Source organism: Ursus maritimus, unplaced genomic scaffold (assembly GCF_017311325.1).
Source record: "Ursus maritimus isolate PB19 unplaced genomic scaffold, ASM1731132v1 scaffold_4, whole genome shotgun sequence".
NCBI lineage: Eukaryota > Metazoa > Chordata > Mammalia > Carnivora > Ursidae > Ursus > Ursus maritimus.
In genome coordinates, this window is record NW_024426552.1 from 71,179,036 (window position 1) to 71,206,928 (window position 27,893).

Sequence of the window (27,893 nt, forward strand, 5' to 3'; positions counted from 1 at the left end):
GGAAGCCCAATAATATATGTGAGTGGTTACTTAGCTTAGTGCCTGGCACATAGTAAGTGCCAAATAAATCGTAGTTTTATGATTTCCTGCTGTGGACTTTACCAACAAGTGCGGAGACGGGGACATTAATATTTCGGGAGCACCCACTGCATGTGACACATCCTACCGTTGCTTACATGGGCGTAGGGAGAATAGACTTTTCCCTCCTCAGGTATGGTGCCCGTTGTTGAGTTAAGGTGACACTGATATCTAGCACCGGAAGCTGAGGGTGGAGGAAATGAAAACCACTTGCTCCCTCTTCTCCAATCTAATGCCAAGAGGCAGAAATGCGTGACTCTCCAGTGACTTCTTTTGTTCTTCACCAACGTGAGTACTTTGACTTGCTTTGGCAGCTGCGATCCTGGAGTCCAAGGAGAGAAAAGACTTTTGTCATCGCTGGTGGCTGGGCCCTGGATCTCAGCAAGTCGCAAACCCAGGGCTGCCATGCAGTGGGCGGCCTCTCCCTGTCCTGCTGCTCCCAACCATAGCACGTCTTCACTCAGACTCAGAACTCAGGCTCTGAAAGCGTGGGCAGGAAATCCTGAATTATCCTTTGGGCAGCTCAGGTAGAGTGGAAATGGGTAGGAAAGGTGAATGAGTCAAGCAGAGAGAAAGAGACAGGGAGATAACCAGTCATCGATTCATTCAGCAGCCGCTTGTGGGGTCCATGCTTCATGCCAGGCTTGCTCTTGGTGCTGAGTTTCCAGAGATGAGCAAAACGCAGCCTCTGACCTTCAAAACAGAACGGCTCTTTGTTTTCTGGGTGCTGTTTAATGTCGGTAAACATTCAACACACTTGAGATTTGGGCAGTTTTTGATGTAGATTATTCCTCAATAGAAAGTTAAAAAAAAAAAAAAAGAACAGTAGTAGACATAGACATTCTAAATGCTGGGTGCAGAAGAAGGTGGGGTGTGTTAGGGTAGGAGGTGTTACAGGTTGGGTTCCTGGCGGAGGGTCCAGTGTGAGCAAAGTCGTGGAGGAGAGAAACCGTGTTTTGTGGGCAGGAAAATATGAAGAACCCCGTGCTGTTGGAGCGAACACTGTGGGGCAGGAAACGAGAGCACTGAGATTGCAGAGGGAGGCGAGGACTCCGTGTCTATGTGGTGGACTCTGTCTCGTGGGCGATGGAGAGCCCTGGGCTGTCTCCAGTCAAAGGGGGAGGATTGGTCGGGTCTGCACTGTAGACAGCGGCGTGGAGGTGGCTCAAGACTGAGGACGGGGAAGCCAGTTTTGAGGCCACTGACATTTTCCAAAGGAGAGATGGGTGAGAGCTTGAACTCAGATACAGGATTTTACACGGTGCAGACGTGTGCACGCACGCGTGCATGTTTCCAATCAAATCGAAGCTTTTCCTCTAGTTCTCTACAGAGAAGTCTATTTGAGCTTGGCAGGCGCAAAGGTAGAATTGTGCAAGAAGAACTGATTTCTCTCTTTTAAATCTTTTTAATATCGGGAGATTTTGAGGGAGATTTCCTGCTACGCATGCCTCCTACGTCAGATGTCAGCAACACACATTTTGTGTCTCTTGTATTTTTGTTTTTGGAGACATTCGTAAGGAAATAATTCTTCCTAATTCTTTTGGGGGTTTATATGCTGCTTGTCTCTTCTCGGAGATAGTTTCCGTTATCTACTTTACTGGCGAGACGCTAGTCTGCGGCATGAACAAGCGTATTAGCTCATCTTTTCCACCTTTAGCGATTCCCTTCTCTAGTCTGTTCTAGAAGAAACTCCCAAGCAGAAAACTTGATGAAGAGATTTCATCTCCTCTCCATAACCCCAGATTGGCTGATGTGTTTTCTCACATCTTGTTCCTTGAAAACAGGAGGCTGAAAGTTCCGCTCATCCATTCTAGAACAGTGGCCGGTGCCTGCTCTCGCCCCGGCTCTGAGAGGCCCTGACGGTGCCCTGGACTCGGGATGGGGTGTGGACTCAGAATCTTCTTACCTGAGGTCATCTATCTGAACTCTCATGTTTCAAAGGAATGCTGATTTCCCAAAGGGCAACTGTCCCCCAAAGGGGACGAGTCAATAACGAGGCATGTGCCAAGCCGGGTTGTTTCCAGCTGGAGGCTGGGAAGCTGCCCGCTGCTGGAGGACCCAGATTCTAGGTCTGCATGACCCACGTTTGAGGAGTATGGCTTTGGGCAAATTATTTCACTTCAAGTAGACCAATTTTCTCATCATAAAAACAAGGTTATAGACTCTACCATTTTGCTCTTCTAGGTTGCATGACATCGGGGAGGGGGATATTTTGGACCCTGAAAAGTGCATTTTGAAATTAATGGTCTAGGATTTGAATTTCCTCCTGGACATGAACCAAAGCACCTCTGAAGCAGCTTTGATGATAATAAAGGAGTTGGAAGAAGGAGGGAGCAGGCAAAATACTCCATCAGCAATGTGAGAGCACGTAATGATGTCCTGATGATCCATTCTAGCAAGATTTGGGGCAAATGTTGACGGGCTTCCTTTTGCTCTCTTCCTTTGCAAGGTTTTACAAACTCATTTCCACATGGGCTGAGGCAGAAATCCCCTGGGAAGTGGAAGCTGAAACTCAGCATCATTGCAAGGGAGGACCAGCCTTGGTCGCACCACCTAGGCTGGGTGCTCCGCTGTGCCTGTCACTCCCTGATGGTAGCTGGGTAAGTCTCTTCACTGATCTGGGCCTCAGTCGGGCATGGGTGTCATGCATCTATTGGTCAGGGTACTATTATGATTGTGTATTAGGATGTATGATAGCATTTAAAATGGATTCTGCCTGTCCTCAAATGTGTGGTCAATAATACCTTCTAGGGCCTGAAGAGCCTCATAACATGAATAACCGGCTTCCTGTCCTCTCAACGACAGGACTCAGGAGTTGTGCTGAGTGCTCCCACAGTGGCACGGGGATGGCATGTGCCACAGAGGCTGCTAGGGGGCCCAGCTTGCCCACCATGCAGGAATGTGGCAGGTGCACACACGCGCCATTTTCCTTCTGTCCCCATTGTAAAGTAGCAGACTGTTAGCCGGAACCTACCGAGGGGATGAGCATTACTCAGAGGGTGGGTCCGGTTCCCATTTTAGACCCGAAGTAAACTCTCCAGGCTCTGTTGTAGTTGGCTAATAGCAATTCCCAAACCACAGGCTCCAGAGATATGAGCCAGTGTTCCAGGAGAAGCCACCCACGGGAGAGGGGAGGACAGAGGGAGAAAGCCTGGCCCAGGGTCCTGTGTGTTGGGACTGATTGCTTCAAATGGAAGGTTACTGAGCCTTCCAGTTCAGGGCACATTGGTAAGACTCGTGCAAAACCCAGTCCACATCCACAGATGCACACATGGCAGGGAGTCAGACTTGCCCTCTCCAAAGTCAACATCAAGAGAACCATGGGAATCGTGGGGTCCCTTGGAAGTTCTTCATTCTGTTTTTTCTTTCCCCCAAGCTCAGAAAGACCAGCACACCACTTAGGAGGCTTGGTTTGGATGGCTCTCCAAACCCCTGGTCAGATTGCTATCTTTCAACTAAAACACAGGGTTAGTTGAATTTTCGACCAGACTTCATTACAAACAATTATCTTGGCATGTTATCTTACTATTTCCTTTGGAGGGTTTTTCCATGTTAAAAAAATTTACCGGGTCCTCTGAATGACTAGATTGAGAAATGAAACCTCAAATTGGTCAGGAAGTATGAAGATTGGAGAATTCCTGAATGTCATCTACCCTGCGGAAGTCGTCATGCCCCTGTAAGTGCAAAGAGAGACAGCATCCTGAGAGTGCAGCTGGGAGGCCTTTGGCAACTTGCAAAATCTGAGAGGGTCTACTTTGAAAAATCACCTGTTTAATCCCTTGCCTTACGGGGAGGTTGTATATGAATGTTCAGACCCTTTATCCTTGAACACACACACACACACACACACACACACACACACACACACACACTGCACATTTGTATGCAATATTGCATCCCCCCACCCATAACTCACAGCAATTAGGAGTTGAATTCCCCAGTTTTCTGGGCTGATCCTAGAGACCTAGCAAAAGGGACTCTTGAGAAGGAGAAAGAAATTCCACACTGGTGAGGTTAGGGCTGCAGTCCTTAACAGCGAGGTGGTTTCTTGGAGACAGCCTGCTCGAGAGAGGGAAAGGTCCTGTTGTCGTCGTCGTTAGAAGCCTTGAAGGCTAAAGCCACACTCGGTTGGGGCTGGGCTTTGGGTAGTGGTGGGTTTTACCTCGTGAGCACCCCATCTGCCCTCTGACCCCCACAGCCCAGGGCTTCTCCTTGCGCTGTCCTCCACCCACCTCTGCAAACCTTCCATCTACTTCAAAGTCCCCTGGGAAAGCCAAGTTGCCAATTAAGCCTCTTTGAGGCCGGTTCTCATTCCTTCCCCACTAATTGAAATGTTACTCCTTTTACTAAACCCATAAACCACCCAAACACAACGGTCTTCCTCATTTGCATTGTAACAATGTCCCTAATGTGCTTCCAAGAGCTTTACAGAGAGGCAACCTTTTCTCCCCTCCCCTATGAACTGTCAAAAGCAATCCCCAGGCAAAGGCCTTCATTTCCATCCCTATACAGCTGCTCATTAGCTAAGGTGGAAGAAATTCCTTTTATTCTGGATTCATTTCCCAGGATGATAATGTCTTTTTTGTCTCAGGTCACTGTTCCCAAACTAGGCCTTAATTGCTGAGAGTAATTGAGTTAATACATATTTACAGCCCAGTAAGGGTAAAGAAGGTCTCCTGTAGTTTTATTTGAGACATTTTATTTAACCTGCAATAAAATCGTTAACAAGTTGTTCGGTGTTAATTCTGTCTGCCCTTTATCTTGTCTCTCTTCCTTGGGAAAGTTGGCGGAAAGCAGATGGCTTTGGCGTCGGATGGGTTCTCAGGCTCGATAGACTGGGGAGCCCAGTCCTCACTTCCTCACCTCCAGATTCTCTTCCATTCAGAGAGGAGGGCCTCTACTTGGTGAAAGCAGATAGCCTGGGGCCACGCCGTGCTGCTCTGCCAGGCACCCAGCCAAGGAGGGCAGGCGGGACGGCGAAACCCCATCAGAGCCATAGGGCCGGCAGGGCTCCCGAATCAGCTCGCAGCAGTAACTTGAGCCCAAAGTGGCCCACAGGCTGGGCACTGAGCCCACGTGTCAGGCCATGCGACAGCCTGGCCTCTGGAGCCTGCCCAGAAAAAGGGTCTGGAACCAGGGCAGGAGGAGGGATCAAGGGCTAAGGGCGATGCCAGGGAAAGCCAGGGGGTTTCCAAGCTTCGCCCTGGGAGGCCCCATGGCTGGTCTGTGGCACAGCCTTGTCGCATTCCCTCTCTTTCCCATAATCAGCGGGAGAGATATGGAGGCTTACCAAAATGAAATGGGCTTGGGTCAACCTGCCTGTCTGCCCCCAGAATCCTGCTCCCAGGTCCCAGAAACTTCCTTCTCCTCTCTTCTGTTTTGCCTGGGCCTCTGGCTACTTTTCTTTCTGATCTATCCAGAAGGATCAGGGCCTGAGGAATGGACCAGACTGTGGCAGGACTAGCAGGCAATTCCCTAGAATCCATGTTTTGTTGTACGGTCCTTGGGCACATATCTTGACTACATTTTCCAGCTCCATTTTGACATGGATCAGGGGGCAGTGACAAGGGCTCTCTCCATGCTCTTTGCCCCGTCTGGCTGCCCGGAGGGGATTTTTGAAGCCAAATGTTGAAAATGGCAGAGACCCAGTCAGCTCAAAAATGTAAGTGATGGGTGGATAGCCGTCCTACTCATCCTCTGTATGAACATGAGACGAATGTCCATGTGACACAGCCTAATGTGTACAGCACTAGAGTTGTGGAGCTGTTGACTTCTAGAATGTTCACCCACCAGTGCCTCTCCCACTCATCTCTTAAGACTCAGCTCAGAATTTTGCCCTCTGTGGAGTCTTCCCACGGGCAGAGGAAACACAAGTGTAGCCTCTTCTAGTCCTTAATCCATGGGCTCCAAGCAAAGCTACCCTTGCCTACCTCTAGGCAGATCGAGCCAAGCAGGAATTTGGCACATGGCCAACTGAATGTAATTTAGAAACTCAGCTTGACGGCCAAAAGTCTCCAAGCCAAAGGTAGCTCCTCGGAGTCTCTGATTTCATAATTCTTTGTTTCTGAAATCGGGCTCAAAGCCCTGGATGAGGAGAATGAGTACTAAGCTGATTTCTCTGGCAACTCAGCACATCGGAAATAGATGGGCCCTTTAAGAAACCATGGGTTCCGGCTCCTTTTCCTGACAGATGAGGAGCCTGATGCTCCAAGTGGAAGAGATAGAATCAGGGCTCGGCCTCTGGACTCTCATCTCAGTGCTCCTTAAGTGTCTTATTTAAGCAAGGCAGATGATGTGTGCTGTTGGCAAGGCTCCCTCTGCCTTCCTGGTGAGTGCTCTGGATTATTCGTCCTTTTTAGTTCATCAAGATGTGCTTTCTTTATTCCATTCTGTTCCAGTCTTCTCTTCCCTGAGCACTGGACATCAAAGTTCTTGGTGCTGGCTCCAGCGTGAGCATGCTGGGAAGCACCCGCATTTCCAAGGTTAACTGTTCAACAACCGTCTGGCCTGTGCAAGGCAAGAGAATCTTTTTTCCTCTGCTCTGTAGCAAGGAGTTGGCACAGACAGAAAATGCATCACCAACCCTGTTTCTTTGTGGTGTCGTTCCCGTCGTGGGATAAAAGAATCCATGGGGAGGAATTCCATCCCCATTTTACAGAGGAGGGAACTGAGGCTCAGAGAGGTTTGGTGATTAGCCCAAGGCTCTATGAGATGGGATGCCTTCCTTCCAATTCTGCCCCCTGCAGAGTCACTCAGCAGAGTGAGAAGCTTCTCTTTTTCTCTAAGTCACAAAAGACAGTGACACGAGAGTGTAGTTTGGGGATATATTTCAGAATGTTAAGCTCAACCACAATTTCTCTTTTTATTTTCCAAGGCATAGGTTTCTCTTCCAGGGTTAATTTTTTAGAGTCGAAGGGCCATGCTGGTCCAAACTGGACGACGGACGTAACTGAGGGGTTGATGCAGGTCTCTGTGATGTGGTCTCAGCCTGTCAGCTTTGCTCCTGATTATTAGAGCCAGTTCGATCCCACATTTCTGCCCTCACATCCTTCCTTTTAGGAAGCTGCCAGGGAATCAGAATCCTGGAGGCTTGGCTCAGGACGGCTCCTTATGGTCATAGAGTCTAATCCTCTCGTTGTCTTTTGGGGGGGCCATCAGAGCTAGTGGTCAAGAAAAGGTACTGTGTGGAGAACTGACAGGGAATCCAGAATGCAAGTGTCTCCATAAAGCAAAGGAGGAACAAGCATTTTCTTTAGATCTTCTAGCATGGAGCCAGGAAGAGGCCATTCCCTTTTGGGAAATATGTTACATACGGCCTGTATGCACTTCATCTATGACCTTGCCACCTTTTCCGAATGCTGATGTCTATTTTCCTCTGGGACGGCCCTGGCTCTCTGTGTCTTTCTGATTCACCTCTTCTGCTTTGTCAGCAGTTCTATTTTAGCTTGGTGAGTGTGTATGTGGGGAGAGGGGGAGGTGGTGGCATGGGTGTGCGTCTGTAGTGGTGAGCAACAGTCACTCGGACACTGGAGCCGGAGGAGGGAAAGGGGGTGTTCGACAAGGTCAGCGGTGGGAATGCCCACCAACAGCCAGTTTTTAGGATTTAGCACATGTTTAGTATAATGAAGAAACGTTGCTTCGTTTGCATACTTTATAATTCACTAAGTGCTTTTTCCATCTGGTATCATTTTTATTGTATTGTATTGTATTGTATTGTATTGTATTGTATTGTATTTTGTTTTTAAAAGATCTTATTTATCCATTTGACACAGAGAGAGAGAGAGCACAAGCAGGGGGCACAGCAGGCAGAGGGAGAGGGAGAAGTAGGCTCCCCGCCCAGCAACGAACTTGACGTGGGGTTCGATCCCAGGACCCCGGGATCGTGACCTGAGCCGAAGGTAGACACTTAACTGACTGAGCCACCCAGGTGTCCCCATTTGGTATCCTTTCTAGTTACTTAAAAAAAATCTTTGGAAAGCAGAGATCTAGAAAGGAAGTGGTAACACCCTGGGTGTTCTACAATACTCTAGGAAATGTGCTTCTCATGTTCACATACGTATGAGAAAAATCTTTTAATCCCCAACAACACTGTGAGATAACTAATCATATCTCAATTATCATGGTGAGGAGATCTGTGCTCAGAGCAGTGACTTGCCTAAGATCTCACAGCTAGTAAGAAACAGAGGTAGGATTTGAATTCGGATCTGCATGAGTCAGAGTCAAGTTTCTTTTTACAACATCAAATGGCCTCCCTAAATACACAGAACTGTTAGCAAAGAGGAGCAATAAACGCCAGTTTGTAGCTTGAGAAAAATGAGTCTGTAAGTCTCAAAAGCAAAGAATAGTATAGTTTCTTTTTTTAAAAAGATTTATTTATTTATTTCAGAGAAAGAGAGAGACCTCAAGTGGGGGGGAGGGGCAGATGGAGAGGGAGAGGGAGACAAGCAGACTCCCCACTGAGCGGGGAGCCCAGTGTGGGGCTCGATCTCACGACCCTGAGATCATGACCTGAGCCGAAATCAAGAGTTGGCCACTTAACCAGCTGAGCCATCCAGGCAGCCCAATACTATAGTTTCTAGTCACAAAATTGTGACTAAGACTCCAACCTGCCCTAAGTGAAATGGTGGACACCACGGTATGGTCCCGTCCTCAAGAGAGCAGCCATCCTTTGGGAGCTATGTCTGATTCTTGTGTCCCAGCAGGGAATGGTTGGGAACAAGCCCACGGGTGAGGGCTAGATTGGGTGGTGCAGCCAGTGAAATCTGAAGGCTCTGAGATGCTACTCAGCGCTCAGTCCAGACTGTTGCCCTAATTGTCTTTGTCATAGGCCATGGATCTTCTTATATTATTTTTCAGAACCTCTTGTGGTCTGGGAATAAGAAAACCCCAATCAATTGTCGTTCACTGTTTTGCAGGAATTGCATTTACTTAACCAGGGCGGAGCTCTGTCCCCTCAGAGAACGAAGCTGGAGCCCGTGTAATCACTGGTCAGATCTTCTCCTCACAATGGTCTGAGTGGGAGCCTCTCCCCTCAGTGCTACCTCCAAAAGGAACAGGGGATAAACACCCTGTAAGACAGTGGGTCTCATTTTGTGGACGTGAATTCAATGGCTCACAGCTCCATTCTACTCATCCTGGCTCCGGCTTAAGTTTTAAAAACTAATTCTCTCTGCATTAATCTGAAAAGATCCTTCAAACAAAAGCTCAACATCTGAGTCTATTTACTGAGTGTGCAGCTGTGTCAATTGGCCAAGACAAAGCGAGGCTTCCTGGTCAGCCCACAATGGGCTGCAGGTAGTCTTGCAAACAGAGAAACACAAGGCAGGGTCCTTTCATGATCCAGCAACCCTCCTTCCAATAAGGAAGAGTGAGCTGAGGGGTCAAGAGAAAAGGAGCACTGGCCACCCCCACCCTCAGCACACACACAAGTGGGGACTGAAAGATATGATCTGTAAGCCCATCAATTAGGGCTATTAAAAAGGTAATTAGCCCTCTTCCATGGAAACCAAGGACAGAAATGTGAAAAGGGGGAAATTCATTTCCATGTGGTTACATTTTAATGTGACCAGGACACTCCAGTAATGAAGCGAGATGTATTGTGCGGAATATCACTTGGTTGGCCCTGAGGGGAAGGTGGGATCAAGTCAATTCAAGCGCTGAGAACAAAAATAATAACTAGCTCGTATTCTTGAAAAATATTTTTTTCTGCTATCAATCAAACACTAGATTCAAATCAGGTGGCCAGATTTGGGAGGCCTGGGAGGAGCTGACTCATTTCCTTTCTGGTTTCCTTTCCTGAAGAGAATCGTGGCAGGAAATGAAATCTCAAAACGTCAACAACGAACAATTTGTCTGAAATTCTGGTAAGTGTGAAATTCAGAATTAGTGTTTCTGTTCCCTCTCTTTTCAAACATGTGTGGGTATTTGGTAAGAAAACCCGGGAGAGAAAAAAAAATGAATAGAGGAAAGAACTCTCTGATAATGAGATGTGAAGATATCTGTTGAAACGGCTCTAAAGTATATGGCGCTCTGTGCAACATTGGCCCTCTTCCCAATGAGCGTACTTATTCATATTTGTATGGTCTCTGTGTGTTCGTGTGTGCATGCTTGCAAGTACAGGATAATTTAATTTTCTTCTGTTTTTCTCTACCATCTCATTCCTTCCTCCTTCCCCTCCCCTTTGTACATTATTGAGATGAAATGTGCATGCAGTGAGATGTACCGATCTTAAGTGTCTAATGGACGTAGCGCACCCTGCTAACCCACACATCGATCAAGGAGTACAATATTTCCATCCCCACAGAAGTCTTCTGCCCCATTCGGTCAATAACCACCCACCAGGCAATCGCTGTTTTGATTTTTATTACTTAGATTCATTTTGCCTGTTCTGGTGTTCCGTATAAATGATATCATAGGGGTTGTTTCCACTTTAAGGCTATTATGAATAAAACTACCGTAACCATGCTTGTATAAGACTTTGGGTTGAGCGTATGTTTTTACTTCTCTTGGGCAATTACCGAGGAGTGGAATTGCGGAGTCATAGGATAGCTGTATTTGGAACTTTATAAGAAAAAATGCCAAACAGTTTTCTAAAGTGGTTATACCATCTTATGCTTTCAAATGCAATGTAAGAGGGTTTCAGTAGTTCCACCTTCTTACAAACATATGGTGTTGTCAGTCTTTTTAACATTAGCTGTTCTAGTAGGAATAGAGTGGTAATCTCATTTTGGCTGTAATCTGCATTTCTCTGATGACCAGTGATGGCAAACGCTTTTTCATGTGATTATTACCATTGTGTATCTTCTTTTTCTCATTATTAATTGGTTAGTCTTACTCATTTGTAGGTATTCTTTATATAGTCTGGATATTACCATTTGTGTATCTTCTTTTATGAAGCTTCTGTTTGAATCTTTTTCTCATTATTAATTGGTTAGTCTTACTCATTTGTAGGTATTCTTTATATAGTCTGGATAAAATTTTCTTCTAATAGCAAATATTTTTTCTTTATCCATGGCTTTCATTTTTATACTCTTAATGGTGTCTTTTTCGTGAGCAAAAGTTTATTTCAGTGAAGCCTAATTTTTCCAGTTTCTCTTTTATGATTCATGCTTTAAAAAAATTTTTTTATTTATTTATTTGAGAGTGAGAGAAACAGAGACAGAGAGAGTGAGCATGAGCAGGGGGAGGGGCAGAGGCAGAGGGAGAAGAAGAAGCAGACTCCCCACTGAGCAAGGAGCCCATGCGGGGCTCCATGCGGGGCTCTATGGCTTGATGTGGGGCTTGATGTGGGGCTTGATCCCAGGACCTGGAGATCATGACCTGAGCGGAAGGCAGATGCTTCATCAACTGAGCCACCAGGTGCTCCTATGATTCATGCTTTTTTTCCCTATCTATGAAATCTTTGCCTAACGCAAGGCTGTGAAGACCTTCCTCTATGCTTCCAGCAGCTGTGTAATTTTAGCTTTGTGATTAACCCTATAATTCATCTCAGTTAATTTTTTCTGTATGGTGTGAGCTAAGGACCGAGGTTTGTTTTTTCCAAGCATTTATCCAGTAATTCCAGCACCATTTGAGGAAGACTTTCCTCTCCTCACTGATTGCTCTGATGCCTTTGTCATAGATCAATTGATGGTACATGTGTGGCTCTATTTCTGAACTCTGTTTTTTGTTTTGTTTTGTTTTTTGTTTGTTTTTAGAGAGGGAGAGAGGGAGAAGGAAAGGGAGAGGGAGAGAGAATCTTAAGCAGGCTCCAGGTGTGGAGCCCAATGCAGGGTTTGATCTCACAACACTGAGATCATGACTTGAGCTGAAATTAAGAGTTGGACACTCAGCCAACTGAGCCACCCAGGCTGCTGATTATTATAGATTTTTAACACATCTTGAAATCAGATTCTGTGGGTTCTCCAATATTGCTCTTCTTTTTTAAAGATGATTTTGGACCCTCTGGTCCTTTGCATTTTTATGTAAATTTTAGAATCAACTTGTCAATTTCTACAAAAAGGTTTGTTGAGATCTGATTGGGATTTGATTTGATTGAATCTGTAGATCAATTTTGGGAGAGGGAGAATTGACATCTTAACAATATCAAGCCTTTTAATTAATGAACGTGGTACATCTTCCTGTTTATTTGTTTTCCTTTATTTTTTATAGTAATATTGTATAATTTTTTAATATAGAGGTCTTGCATATCTTTAGGCAAACTTATTCCTAAATGTTTCATGTATTTTGGTGCCGTTGTAAATGGTGTTTTTAAAATTTTTATTTTCTAATTGTTTGTTTTTAGTATATAGAAAGAGAGCTAAAAAAAAGAAAGAAAGAAATAGAGCTGTTATTTGTATATTTAGCTTGTAGCTTGCTATGTTGCTAAATTCCCTAATTAGTTTTACCTGTGGCTTAATAGATTCCTTAGGATTTTCTATATACATCTACATGTCATCTACAAATAAAGCAAGTTTTACTTCTTTCTTTCCAATCTTTATACTTTTTATTTCACCTCACTGCAGTGGTCAGGATGTCTGGTACAGTGCTAAATAGAAGTGGTAAGAGCTCACTTTCTTGCCTTGTTCCTGATCTTAGAGGGAAAGTCTCCAATAATCCACTATTAAGTATGATACTGGCTGTGGATTCCTCAAAGGTTCTTTATCAGATATTTTATTACTAGTTGTCTGAGAGATTTTTAAAATCATAAATAGGTGTTTAATTTTGTCAAATTCATTTTCTTTATTTTTGAGATGATCCTATGGTAGTTCTCTGTAATTCTATTGATGTGGTAAATTATATTGATTATTTTTTGAATGCTAAATTAACCTTGTATTCCTGAGATAAACCTTGCTTAGTCATAAAGTGTTCTCCTTTTTCTATAATGCTACATTTAATTTGATCATATCTGGTAAGCAGCTTTGCATCTATGTTTATAAAGGATACTGATCTGTAGTTTTATTTTCTTGTAACATTTTTCTCAGTGTTACGATGGTGCAATGGTTAATTTTACGTGTCAGCTTGGCTGGGCTATAGTACTCAGTTATACAATCAAACAGTAACATAAGTGTTGTTGTGAAGGTATTTCGTGGATATAGTTAACATCTGCAATTAGTTGACTTTAAAGGAAATTACCCTTGATAACATGGGTGGGCCTCATTCAATCAGTTGAAGACCTTAAGAGCAAAACTGGTTTCCCAGAGAAGAAATTCCGCAACAAGACCGAAGCATCAATTCCTGCCAGTTTCCAGCTTGCTGGTCTGCCTTAAACAGTTTGGACTTGCTGGGCTTCACAATTCCATGACCCCAGAGCCAGTTCCTTAAAGTGAATCCATATCTATCTATCAAAACAAATATACATATTTATATTGATTTATTATATTTAAATTTTATATTTATATAAGCACATATAAAAACCTCAATCTTGGGGCACCTGGGTGGCTCAGTTGGTTAAGTATCTGACTCTTGATTTCAGCTCAGGTCATGATCTTAGGGTCCTGAGTTCGAGCCCTGACCCAGGCTCTGGGCTTCTCCCCTCTGCTTCTCCACCAGGCCCTGCCAAATAAATAAATAAAATCTATAAAATACAAAACAAAACAAAACAAAACCCCTCAATCTTGTGGAGGCTTGTGTTAAGGATTTGTTAGGGTGAGTCTATTTCAGGTTTGTGTTTGGGGCATGGTCCTTATTCTAGGCATGGTCCTTTCTCTGAAGGTGCGGAATTTCTGGAATCTCCCATGAATGCACGAGGTGCTCACCAAGCTGTCTCTTCACGTTGCTTGGCTGGAACTCCAAAGTCTCTCAACATTAAGGACCTCTGGTGTCTCTCTTCAGATCTCATTCCCATCAAATGTGTTCTCTGATAGGCCCAGTGGAGCTTTGTCCTGTGTCGGCCAAGAAGCCAGAGGCACTCCCAGTATAAAAGTTTGGCACCCTTCCTGCCCAGCTACCTCTTCGCTGGTGCTTTGTTCTGCAAGTTCCAGAGACTTCTGCATTCCCCAGTTCCTATCTCTGCCTCCTCAACGAAGCGTGCTCGTCACACTCCGCTTGTACTCCACCCCTGTGCATGAGTATCTAGTAACTGGCCCCTCGCAGAAAGCCAGGCTGTGTGTGGGATTCCCTTCACGTGTTCCCCTTCTCTCAAGGCTCACAGTCCCGCGGTCTATTGCTTAATGCCTGAAAAGAGTTGCTTCGTATTTTTCATCCTGTTTAATCATTACTTACGGTGAGAAGGCACATCGATCACCAGTCTGCTCCATCATGGCGCCACATGGAATTGTACCCATACATACATTTGTCAAAGCATTTATCTCCTTTGGTTCTCATGTGCTTAGCACAGGGTAAAAATCATATTTTGAAGAGTTCAGAAAAATCACTGGGTGATTCTTCTGATACCTGTCTTTTAACTTCTTCAAAGAAAAGAACAAACAAAACATATCGTAGTTTCTAAAATGTCAACCCAGTCCTTACGAGTCCTGTCTAGGCTGGCATTTCTCAAGTTGTGTTCTGAGAAATGCTGGCTCCGTAAGATACGGTAATGTGTATATAAAGGGTTCTCTGATCAAATACGTCGAGGGAAATGTGGTCTCTGATTTTTCCTCCTGGAGGGTCACACATACGTGAACATATTCAAGACGGACCATTCTGTTGAAAATTTTCACTCGCTCCATGTTTCCCAAGCTTAATTGATTAGTGGAACTCCTTCATCAAATATTGACTAATATTGGAAACACATGCTCTTTAGGTTCATGGATTATCTGACTTTTTATTGATTTCCCCAAAGTTTTGGAAAAATACTACTCAGAAGGAAAAAAGAGAGCTTTTGGGTTTGGCAAGTCAGTCAAAATCAAGGCTGCTGTTGGGATATTTAGGCTGAACATTTTGGGTAAAGCCAATTTAAGTAGATAACCTATAGCTCTCCGGTAGACCACGTGTCTGGGTCTCACATCCTTACTATGCAAACAAGAAGGTGTTACAGGAAAAGAGACTTTTTCCTTTAAAGCAGATGGACTCAACCACGGATTTATTTTTTAAAGCCTGAGCAATCTGGAAGTATAACGTTAGCCTCTAAAGTCTTACCTTCAGAAGTATTTCACATATTACTGCATTTTTAAGACAATAACCCACATATGTAACTTTTGTTAGTCATTTATAACCCCTCCTTATACTTTTGGAAACATTTTCCAGCTCAAACACCTTTTTAAAACCAAATGACATCATGTCTGTCGGGGTACATTGTTCTAGAACACAGATTGGAAATGCTTCTCCATCTCTCCATAAACAATGGCTGCAAAGTTTGTCAGCATCCTCCCTAAAGGTAAGCCCATGGAAAATGTGAGTGCAATGAAACCCCAAAACACAGCACTGAGGATGTCGGCTGGTTTTCCCAACCTCTGTCTGGGGGGATTGCCTTGAGTGGACCAAAAGCATGTCCCATGATCCTGGGGTCCTCAGGGCGAGCACACTGAGAGGGTTTCCCAGCTGCTGAGCAGACTGACTGCTTATCTTACTGCTCTGTTTGCTCCAGCGTCTGACTTGCAAGCAGAGGCAAAGTCGATGCATTCCTAGTCACCCAGTCCATTCATTTATTAATTCAGAACGAATTTACTGAGTGCCAGTTCCATACCGGGTGTTATTCCAGAGGTGCTAGGTTGTACTCATAGACAAAATCCTGTCTGCCTTCATGGAATTTACATTCTAGTGAGGATCAAGTTGTGGAGAGAGAAGTGTGATGGGGAAAAAGAAAGCAGGGTAGGAGTTCGGGTGGTAATTCAAAGGACACAGCGTCACATGCGGTGAATGGTAAGATCTCTGCGAGGTAACATTGATGCAGTGACCTGGATGAGAGCATGAGACAAAGAAACATTTCTGGGAAGAGCTTTCTAAGCAGAGGGCACAGCAAGTGCAAAGGCCCTGAACTGGGGCCTTTAATTGAATCTAATGGCTCCTAAACACGGACTGGATCCATCAGACTCAGCAAGAAAGCTTAAATTGCAAACCATCTTCTGGGCTCTGCAGGCTCAGAGCCTGATTCGGTAAAGCGGACTGGGGCCCCGGCAATGAAGACACAGCAGTCCAGAGAGGGGAGGTCACAGCATGGAATCATGATAGAGCCGGGCCTAGAGACCATACCCCACACTCTCAGCTGGTGCTCCTTCTCTTCCACTGGCTCTCACCCTCCTGCCCTCATCAGCCTGCCCGCTCCTCCCCTCCTCCTCTCCCCAACCGAAGAGGCCAATAGAAATGTTTTCCTCTAGTAATAGCTGTTGTTAGTATTGTTACGATGAATACTAACTACCATTTACTGAATATTGACTTTAATCCAGGCATTGTTCTAAGCACTTTTGAACTCATCTCATTCTCACAATAGCCTTATGAGATCGGTATGCTTACCATTCCCACTCTGTGTGAGGGGGCTGAGGCTGGAGAGGTTAAGTAACTTGCCCGAGGTCATACAGTTGGCAAATGATGGAGCCAGGCTATACCTTCCTGCAGGGTTTATGATCCTGGACTCACAGTTCTGGTGCCTCCTACTGACATGAGCAGAAACTCTGGGCTTTGCCTTATTGCTGTGATTGACCTGCATCCCTGGGAAACCTCAGTTCCTAGTCCTGTGCACAGCCCAGTGCCGCCCGCTGTACCGTCTCGCGGGCAGCTGGGAGTTCACCTGCTGCTGTACCGTCTCTCGGGCAGCTGGGAGTGCACCTGAAGTCAGTGGGAGGCAAATTCAGGCAATGGAGTGTGTCCCTTTGGACAGCAACTGTGGTCCAAAGGTGAATTATACTCTTCTAGAAACTTCAAGCAATCCAGGTTTCCTTCAAGTGATTTTTAAAGCTGGGCTCTGCTGAGAGAACAGAAGGGATAAGCTGGTGTGCTTGTCGTGTGCTGATGGCACAGCTCGGCACGTCCTCTGAGTCACGGCTACATCCAAGAAACACATCCCTGTGACTCCTTCCCTGAGGCTGGGAAGGCTAGTCGAGTCATTTATCTCACTGTGGGGGGCACCCCGAGAGCCAGGTCCAGAGATGAAGATGGTATGATCTCTGCCTTCTAGGAACTCATCAATACTTATCATTCGCAGCAAAACGTGGCATCATTCCATCAGAATGCTGGAGGCATCAAGAGCCATGGCAGTTCAGAGCAGCTAGGACCTCCTGAGAAGAACTAGAAGGATCTTGGTGGACCTGGGCCTTGATTTCACAGGTACAAAGAGGAGAAGGGAACTCTCGGAGGGACAGCCTCAGCTCAGAGGCGTGGCATGGCATGGAAGTTTGGGGGAGCGTACAAGTGTTAGAAAAAAAATATGTGTAGGTCTCCTTATAGGTGTGGCTAGTATAGTTCCCCAAGCCATGGGTTCAGGGTGAGACAGACTCCATGATATATTCTTACTAGCTTTGCCGTGTGTTATCCTCTAAATACCCAGACCAGCGGCACAGAAGACACTGCACGGAGAGCCTTGGCAAATGAAATTCAGAGTATGTGGCTCGCTAAGTCCTGTAATTCCTTTCAAAATACCAGGGTGGTATTCTATTTTTGTTAATAGACTTAATAGTGGATTATCATGGAGTACAAAGAGAAGGCATGAGACGGGTGGCTGGACTCAGGTGACCCCTCAAATCCATTCCAGCACTGGTATGCTGTGCTCACACATCCGGGAGCAATAGGCCGGAACCTGAGTATTCCCTGCATGAGCGGGCAGGCTCTGGTGCCTTCACGAGGTATCGTGGCCCCTCTCAGTATTAAGACCTCTGGGATAGTCGTCTATTTCACACCAGTTCCTGTAGAAAGGGTGGAAGAGGGGCAAAGACCTTGAAACTTCAAAGCCAGCTGTGAAGACAGGGCCAGACATCACTAAGACTCACGGGTGTGCTTGGGCTGGCTCTTAACCAGCCCAGAGAGTCAATGGTCAAATTTTTAGGAATGTTGTTAGCCATTTGTTAAATAGAACCATTATTAAAATGAAATGAGATGACTTTACAATTAAATAAATTATATTTTAAAACTAAACACACACTCAATACTCATTATTTCCTACTCATTTTACTGTATTGTACCATTGCCCACGCCCCCGAGGTCATTCATACGTGTGCGTCTACACGCTAGAGGAGGAGGTTAGATAATGAATGGTGCATGACTGTCCTTCTTTTCCCAATTCTGCCTCCAGTGATGTCGTGTTGGGAGGTCGAAATTAGTCATGGTATATTTGCGCCATGAAAATGGGCAAACACCAGATATCAGGGAGTGATTTATTGTTTGTTGACCTCTAGACTCAAGAAAGCGATGAAGAAATATTAATAATTCAGACGAAGTTTAAAAGCGTGTTCCGTCTAGAGCCATTACGTCGTGAATAGCACAGCTAGCCGAGGCATCCCCTTCCAGTGTTCAAAAACGATTACCCAACTCAGCAAAGAAGCCTCTCGCATCACTAATGGAAAAGGGAAGTCCCTGCATGTCTTTTTCACTTTTGTCTTACTTACTAATTTAAATGAAAGTATCAGCCAACAGTCCCGTCAGAACTACACTTGCTTGTCAACCATAGATTGGCTGCTTTTTCAAGATTTCAGCAGCAATGAATGGAAGCATTTTGTGAGCCTCAGTCCCGTCAGAACTACACTTGCTTGTCAACCATAGATAGGCTGCTTTTTCAAGATTTCAGCAGCAATGAATGGAAGCATTTTGTGAGCCTCGAGTGGCTGTATGAAATTTACAATAAATAGTACTGTGTATGGTGTTATTTTTAAATTATGTGCTACATGTTCTTATAGCAGTAAAATTTATAACAAATTGTCTATCTATCTATCTATCTATCTATCTATCTATCTATCTATCTATCTATCTATCATCTATCTACTTATCTATCTTTCCCCCAGAGATCCAGTTGTTAAAGCTTTACTGGCACACCACTGCTGAGACATTTATTCTTTGCAGATTGACCAGAAGGAAAACACCAATTCTGTCATATAGCACAGATCAAATGGCCTTTGGAGAACAGGACTGACTTGGTTTGGGTGTAGAAGGTCTCCTGGGAGCTGACGATGAGCATCTAGCAAATAGTAGTTGAATGAACAGTAGTTTGCTCCTTTATCGAAGTACAGTTTAGTCAAGGAGCTCAAAGGTTTTAGCAACAGCAGCTGCCCACAACAGCCTCCAGGAGACTAACATTCAATGCTTTGCTCTCACCTCTTCCTAGGAAGAGAAGGTCTGGGGTTAGCTTTTCCTAATTTCCTAAATTCTCCCCCACTCATTCCAGCCACCAACAGCAGACTTCTCGCTGGTTCTCAGTCATGCCGAGCGCACTCCTGCCTCACAGCTTTGCACCTGCTAGTCCCTCCACCTGGAACAGTCTATCCCAGATGCTTGTACCACTCCCCTCCTTAGTCTATTCAGATGTCACCTCCCCCAACCACCCAATCTAAAACATCGCCCCTCTTTCTCTCTTTCTCTATTTTATCTTGTTTTATTTCCCTCCATAGCCCCTCTCACTACCTGCTGGTACACATTTTTTTAGTTGTCTAACTCACCTACTAATCTGTAAGCTCAGTAAAGGTAAAGATGTCTAGCTGCTTCTTTCATACCAGGACCTGGAACAGCACTTGGCAAGGGGTAGGCTCTCAGTAAATCTTTTTGGAAGAATGAATGTCTGTATGCCTGGCCCAGGGTCTTCTTTTATCTCAAGGGTTCTGTTTCTCTCCAGCCTTTGCTCCAGGCCATGGTCCGGAACCACATGCAGGTGTGTGAGGCTGCCCCTAATAAAACAGCCTCCTGCCTAGGCTTCTGAGGCTGCCTCCCCATGAGACAGGCGCTACTCCACATGAAGCCCACTGGGTGTATGGCTTTGCTGCTGGTATGTCATCCAAGTGTGCCCTTATTCCATCAAGTGTTGGCAAACGAGTGCTATCTGCATCTGTAACCCACTGTACTTGTTGGACTTTCTGGAAGATGGACGCCTTCTGGATGGGCTTTGAATTCCATTCCTTTGACTTAGAGGCAATGAACGAGCAGAAACAACAAAAGCTGTTTAGAATTTAGTCTTCCCGGTTGCTCGACAGGGTCAATAGACAAAAGGGTGGGAAGAGTGAAAAGAGAAGGGGAGCTGGACGGGGCACTCAGGCTGTGGTCCCCGCTTCCCGCGGGCCCCCACTCCCTTGAGGAGGATTAGAGCCCAGCCTTCAGTGCTACTCCTCTAGGGTTAGGACCCCTCAGAGGTGGCTCTGTCCCTGCTCCTGGCGCCCCCTAAGGACCCAATAATCTCAGCAGGTCCCGTCTGGGGTCACTCTACATCTTTCTTAGGAGCCAGAGGCATTGGGGGTGGAATTCCTGCTCAGTTTCCTGAGGGTTTTCAGATATTGAAACTGTTTCTGAACAAAATACTAAAAAGACATAAATAGAAAGCGAGGTGGGTGTGGAAGGTATTTCCCGTGGGCTGTGTTCCAAAGGAAGTCAGCTGGGATCTGTTAGAGAATCCGAGGCAGTTACCGAGGGTGGAGTTCAAGCCCCTCACTTCTCAGATGGGGCGACTGAGACCCACAGAAGGCCTCTAAAGGGACGCTTGGAAGAAAGTGGTTTCTTGGGGCAGGAGGAAGCCACCTGTCTGAGGGGCAGTGTGATTATGAGAGGGCTCTGGAACCGGATTCTGGTTCCGCAGCTTACTGATCCAGTGGCCTTGGGCACACTACAGAGCTTCCCGTGCTCACTGCTCCGTATCTGTAAAATGGGAACAGGGGTAGTGCCTCCTGCCGGAAGTACTTGCGGCAAGGGCTGCCGTAAGATCTAAATGCAACAATACATGCGACCTGCTTCTAAAAAAGTCCGGGCCAGCACGGCCTTAAATGAGCACTAGACTTTATGCTTCTTATGGTCTGCTCGCCCAGGCCCCCTTCCACGGTCCTACACTGTCCCTTGAGGTTAGGGTCAGACTCAGACAGGACATGTGGGCAGATGGCTGGTCTGATGTCGTTCGTTTAGTCCCAGAATGTCTCCCTGAGCACCTGCTCCATGCGGAGTGCTCCGTGAGGACCAGCGTTACCAGCATATCTGTGCTGACAAGAGCAAGAGGCCCTATTCCGAAAGAACCGTCGGAAGAAGCCCCCAGGTAGGAGTCAGAAGACATGACTTTGGAGGCAGGTCTCTCTCATGCCAGCCAGGCCCCCTGACTCTCCGTGTCCCCTGCCCTGCCTTCCGGGGGATTCTAACAAGGATCACATGACGTATGTCCGTGCAGGGGGTCTTTGACGCTGGTGAGGTGAAATACTTCTGCTAAGATGAGCTGACAGTGGGAGGGAAGGACACTGAAGCACACCCCCGCCCCCGGTGTGGACTGCACGTCAGTAGTGCTGAGAAGGAGCGACAGCGAAGAACCCCGGGGGGCTTGCTGGATCCCCGCGCAGCGCAGCCAGAAGTTGGAAGACCTGGGCTCGTGGCCCCGCTCTACGGCTCACCGGCGGCAGGTCACCGAGCATCAGCGGGAAGCCGCATATACCGAGTGTCACCACAGTGCCTGGTGTACGGTGACCCCTAGAAGGTGAAGTCCCCCATTCCAGGGGCCAGTCACTGTCGGACTTCTGAGAGGATCTGGCTCACAGAGACTGTCTTACCGGCAGTTGGGGTGTAAGAGAGAACGTCAATTCGTGCATTTACCAGGTGGAACTGACCTTTCCTGGGCCCTGGAAACTCATGGCCAGGCAACCATTTCCTTGTAGGCCGGCGCCCCAAGGAAGCCAACCGAAACCAGCTGCTTGCCCCGTAGCAGTTTCCTGGCAAGCGAGGGCCGTGAGACGACTGCTTGTGTCTGAGGGCGCCATTCTGTAGGACATGAGGTTTGGGGGAGCTGTCTGTAGCCAGAGCTCTCGAACACTGCCACACTGCCACACTCTGTCCTTCCTTTCCTGTGCTGCTTTCTGCTGATTCCCTCTTATTTCTTCGAGTAAGTGCAGGCCCTTGATTTCACGTGCTGCTAGTCTGGCTCTTTCTACTTCTGGCCGAGGACCCCCTCTGGCTTTTGAGGGATGCCTCTCCACCTTACATCGTCCTTTGTGTCCTGACTCTCTGTGGGGGAGTTGTGTAAAGTTGTGCCTCCTTGAGGGTCCCGCTTTCATGGAGACATGTTGCAGTGTTGGTATTTTCTAATCTACGTGACCGCTTAGCAGCCACAGGCTTCTGGAAGCAGGGCTGTGCTTGTGGAAGGCCTTATTTAGAAACTGCCCATCAACTCTGCTCTTTATGAAGGGGACTCGGAGGGCCTGGGAGCGTTAATTACTTCCTTCAGGAGGCAGGGGTCTGGGTCTGTTTCGTTCACTACCTATCCCCGATGCCAGGACAATGCCCAGCACACACCAGGTGCTCCATCATGGCTCTCGAATAAATGCCCCTTCTCAAGAAAGCATCTTATTTCAGAGTCCGTTCTTTGGGCGGCTGCAGAAGACAGCATGCCTCGGCTTCCTACTGGATAGATTCTTTTTACCCATATTGGGCTCATGCTCTCCACACTCTGGGTTTGGTCTTCAGGACAGAGATTTCATTTGTACTCAAGCCCTCATTGCTTCTCCCCACGCAGCCCACCAATCTCAGGGCCTCCTGCGTGAAAGCACTGTCTTGATCCCACTACTTCTCAGCTCAGATCCTTAGATGGCTCCCCACTGCTTTTGAGATTAAGTAAAGATTTCTCCTCCGGCAGTCAAGGCCTTGGATCGACACCTGACCTAGGCCTTCAAACTCAGCCTCCATCTGTTCCCCGAGAGTGCTCTTGGTTGCATTTCAATGACATTGCTCAATGTTTTCCAGACTTTCCCCTCAGACCTTTCCGTCTTCATCCCTTTCTTCCCTCCTTTTGGGACAACCTCTCCAGAAAATGATGTTCAAGGAGCCTTGAAACTATGATTCCTCTGCTGGAATCACTTAGAGGTTTCAAGACCCATCTTGCCCATTGCTTTGTTTATAAAATCGCTAACGAGATGAGGTCCCTTCTGCCTCTTATCCCCCCTTGCATGTGCACCCGTCCTTTGTTCTTCTCAACTTTGCCACGTGTTTCCGTAACTCCCTCATCCGCTCCCACCCCTGTATGACTCCAGGTTCTTGGAGGACGAGGACTTGGTCTTACTTCTGTTTCCTTTCCAGTGCTATGGACACGGCGCTCTCTCAGGACCTACTTGAATAGGACAACTACTGGATCAAGGGGCGACTCTGTAAACTTCTACACTTTATAATTCTTGTTTCTCATTTCTTTCTGGGTTGCGAGGACCTTATGAAAGAAATGATTTTTGTTGTTACCACAGAATCCCCTTTCGGCATCATTTGTTTAAGCTGCTGAAATAAAAAGCCAGCACATCTCAGATCGCTTTCACATGCGACCATTCTTGCTGTGTCTGAATACCTGGCAACTCCCAGCGCTGTTGTTTGCGAGTTCATGTTGCCGTGGCCACGCCTTACACATCGATCAGTCAAATGGAAGTCACAGGTGGTTTTGTCTCAGATCTAGAAAGGCCATACATGAGTTTCTCAAATCTGTCCAGCCAATCCCTATGTAGGGAAAAAAGATAGAGGCTGGGCCATTAGTTCAAACAATCTGATTAGCTAAAGCACATTTTATAGTACCTGAAGGGTTGTCGGAAGGAGTTCCTGTCTTATCACTAGAGATTCCAGTCCTGAACTTGTAAAATAAACTGGTTAATTAGCATGCCTTTATATTCTCCCATGCCTGTTGATATACCTATTTCCAGACATGTTTTCGGGTTGCGTTTGGGGAGGCTGTGATTAAAGGGTATTTTTTGGTATGGAATGGAGTCTGGGTCTCTTGACAATGACTTGAAAAAAGGAATAAAATCTATTTTACATCAGCTGAATGTCTTTAATTGGGTCTTGAAGACCAAACAATTCCCTTCAAGACAGCTGGGGCTTTGGGTAGCCCCAAACCAATTAACTCAAATTATATAATTTTCCTCCCACTCCTACCCCCAAAGCTTGACTTGCTTATTTAGTAAAGAGGAGGATTAGCACAAGGACTAAGGAGTCCATTCTCTGGCTGTTTGGCACGATATGCTGAACGTCGTTCTGGGCCAGCCTGAAGCACCCTGGCCGGGAAGAAAGGAAAAGGGAGCTAAAGTCAAGCCGCCTCATTGGTATGAGTCTCCTCTTTCTTGGGTTACAATGCAATTCAGCATCAATATATTACTAGATAACCACACGGCAGAAAGCATCCTAGCCTTTAAATGGAAACAAGCGATCTCCAGCTCTCCCCAGCCTCTGAGAATGTGCAGGAGCTAATTAAGGCAACAGACTCATGAGGTGATCAGAGAAGACCAGAGAAATTTGAATAGTTGAGGAATCTGAATGGGTGTGTGTGTGTGTGTGTGTGTGTGCGTGCGTGTATGTGTGTAAAGGAGCAAAGAGCTGTACTGTGAATACGGTTCATTTTTTTTTTTCTCTTCCCAAGTGGTTTGTTAAGGCTGGAGCAGCATTGGATTAAAGAATTTTGTAATAATTCCAAATAGATATTTTCCAAATTAAAAAAAATCAGTAATTTATAAAAGGGGACTATTACAGCTATATCACAAATATGTTCAGTACGCTTTGTGACAGAACTGCTTAACTTTTTTGTTGTACTATTTTTACATAAAGTACTGCATTTTGTGATCCTTGTAACAAGATACTAAATTCCTGCCTTGACCGTTGTGAAATAGAAATGAATTTAAAATAGTTTCGTTCTAATAAGAAAGGGTAATTAACCTTGAGCCCGGCAGAGTTCTTCAGGGAAGCCCTTTATGATATTTTTTGGCCTCTGGAATCCCAACTAGTACAGGCTGACTTTTTATGTGTCACAAAGAGAAGGCGAACAGTGGACGCCCACCACCCCCAGTGTTTCTTCGTTTCTGAGCATATAAAACACGGCACTGAAGTTACCCCAGTATTTTCTCCCACCTTTCTTTCCGAGAAGACGCTTCCATGGATACTGTTCGCTTCTTCAACTACTACAGTTGAACAGTGTCCTCTAACTGTCTTCTCTGGTGTTCTGGGTCCTAGGAATTAGCTTTCACATTTGACTTGTCATCCTCACGTCTGTCAAAAAGGACAATCTAGTGAAATTAAAGTTCGCCAGGAAGCTGCAAGTCCAGTTCCTAAACCTCTCATGGGTGAAGTAGTATTTTGTCTTCTGTTGATGCCACCACTTCTCTAGCATTTTCTGAGATCTGGCAAAGAAATTCTAGAGATACGTTTACTGGTTTCCTTTAGGAACCACTGATCATTACTGTAAGACTCGGAGCTGGAGAACATGTCCCTTGCTCCTTTGGTCCCTGGTAGCTCCGACCAGGTCTTAGGCCTCCTCTGCCAACGGCCTCTGCCTTTGGGGAGATGGGTCCTGAAATGTAGGGGCCACAGTTCCAGGACAGGTATTCAGCTAAGACCCAGAATAGGTTACCAAGTCAATGAAAGATAACAGGCTTTCAAGGTCAAATTCTGAGAAAAATGTTGGCAATTATTTGGTCCCCTCCGTCATTTTAAATATGGAGCCATGGTGCCCCAGAGAGGAAGGTGACCTGCTCAAGGTCACATGGTTACTGCGAGGTGCAGTCCGATTAGAGCTCATTTCTCCTGAGTCAGACAGAGAACCGCCTCTCACTCCCCATGTTGACTGCATCTTCATCCTGCAAGCATCTCGTTTATTCTTCTGACTTTATAGATTGCTAAAGGCAGGGAGACCTTTGATTTACAGGCTGCAGTTTCTCCCTGCTGCCTCTGGATGCACAGAGTTGGCCTCTGTGTTCTGGGCTCTAAGGTAGAAAGCACGCAGGGCCCTCAGGGCAGTGGCTCTCCATCGAATGTACAGGCGGGACGTGTTCCTTAACGTCATGCTGATGCTTCTATCTCTCAGATGGAAGAGAAGACTGGTGCTTCGCTTCAGGACTCTTCACCAAAATCAAGACACCATTCCAGTTTCTTCTAAAAGTATTTTGAAATGGAAAATGTTTGACTGCTCCTCTCCCTGGCGTTACCTCCGTGTGCTGTGTGTAATGATCCAGAGAGAATCAATTGGACACTGCATTTTAAAGATAAGGATTGGGATTTTACTTCTGGGTAACCTGGTGACCCCAATCAATCTCTGTCTTACAAACCCTCTGAAGATTTGATGCTCTAGTCTGCAATTAAGTCCCTGCTTCCAAGAATGGCAACAGATGTTGCAATCCAAACACCTTTATTAACTATTTATCTTCAGATGTGTATCAACGAGCTCTTGGCCAACAGAAACAGCAGAGCACTCCATAAATGGAAAAATCACACTCTTTCATCTTCTGTAATCCCTTTGAGACGATAAAAAGAGATATATTAGGGAGGTAGCCAATGAAATGTAATTGCTTGAAAAATTTGCCTTTTCTAGAAGTAGTTGCCACCGACCCAGTGAAAATACTGCTATTAAGTTGTATCCCCCAATTAGACAAAGCATCAGGTGGTATTTCGGGTACGCAGAAAACATACCCAAAGTGACAATTTCAATGTTTGTGTTTTTCTTTATAACTTAGTGGTTATGTTCAATTTGCTAGATGTTGGTCCTGTTTGAACCACGGCTTCAGCGCCATAAAGAACGATCCTTGCCACCCACCTGCCTTGCAAGAATGTCATAAGGATTGTCAATGATGGTGGAGTACTTTGAGAATGAAATACAAGGCCAAAATATTCCAAGCAGGACTCTGCGTAGTCTTTGTATTTGAGCTCCTCAAGGTTTTGTTCTATAACTGAGGGAAATGTACTAATGTGGGGCCACAGAAGCTGCTTCTCCCTGGATGTAAGTCCCCGGCTAAACTGGCTAGATTCGTCTCACAAAGGTAGGTGGGGTGGGCAGTCCTTTGCTTCAAGGGCAGAGGTGAAGTCACGGAGGCTAATGAATTTTAAGCTTCTCATGGGCACAGGCTCTTCCATGGTGTTCTCATTGCCATTTGTCTTTGTGAAACTTGAACAAATCAGATATTCTAACCACAATTGGTTAAGAACACTATTTCCATTCTGATTTTTCTTTCGTCTTACCCACAGGGCTGTTGAATGGCATTGAAGTTGGTCCCGCAGCAATTGCACGCTCTAGCTAAGAGGACTTTGAGCTGGGGCGACCTCTGTTTGGGCTTCATGGGATGCATCTGTGATGTGCTGTCCTGTGTGCAGGGAAGTTATTTCTAGCCTTTCTGATATAAAGATGATGTTCAGGAACGCTTTCACTACTGTGCCAACTCACCTGCTGTCAGGACACAGAGCTGCAGACCAAAGGTCCAATCAATAAAGTAAACACTTGGAGGGCTGAGGAGGAGAAGCAGGGTTTGCCAGGTATGGGCCTAAAGGCCAGCCTGCAGAAAGTGTGTCTAATCACCATGTGTACAATGGGAAATAGAAGATTCCATTTCAATGATGTCCAGTAAAAACACATTCTCTCCTGTCAGGAAGATACTAAATTAAAGCATTACTTATCATTACAAAGGCATCATATGTTTTTTCTTTTAAAATGAGACGTGTGTGAAATAGAATTCATCACAATTCTGTGTCTATAGATGTAGGCCTATAGGGGTGCTATAAAAAACAAGTATATTCAGTGAGAAATCATGAGTTTCATGCATTCGATAATTATAAAGAAGCTCCAGTCAAGCATGTTTGAGGAAAGAGTGAATTCTCTTCTATTTTGTCTATTGAACGTGATTATTAATTAAGATGCGATCAAAAGGTAGTTAGTAAAAAAGGTAGGTTAAAAAAATGTAGATATATAATTATATTATAAACAGTTACTAAAAATGCAAAGTTTCTTTAGGATTTTGAGCGTCTATGGTATTTACCAGCTTTCTTAATAAGTATCCACGTTTGTACCT

The 27,893-nt window shown here is 45.6% G+C and overlaps 1 protein-coding gene across 7 annotated transcripts in view; it reads left to right on the plus strand.

Moving 5' to 3' along the window:
• The window catches only part of LOC103676002, a 184,400-nt gene extending 156,923 nt beyond the window's left edge, over positions 1-27,477 (plus strand). For 2 of the 7 annotated variants that reach the window (XR_005832211.1, XM_040621432.1), the window contains 2 exons: positions 17,138-17,259; positions 25,922-27,477. Coding sequence is in view for 3 of the 7 variants with exons in the window: in XM_040621432.1 (XP_040477366.1) it covers positions 17,138-17,224 (87 nt within the window). In the remaining 4 variants the exon portion in view is untranslated. Of the gene's footprint in view, positions 1-17,137; positions 17,260-18,323; positions 18,723-25,921 lie in introns of those variants that run through there. The other 5 variants (XR_005832213.1, XM_040621433.1, XR_005832212.1 and 2 more) reach the window with 4 other exon arrangements.
• Positions 27,478-27,893: the final 416 nt, after the last annotated feature.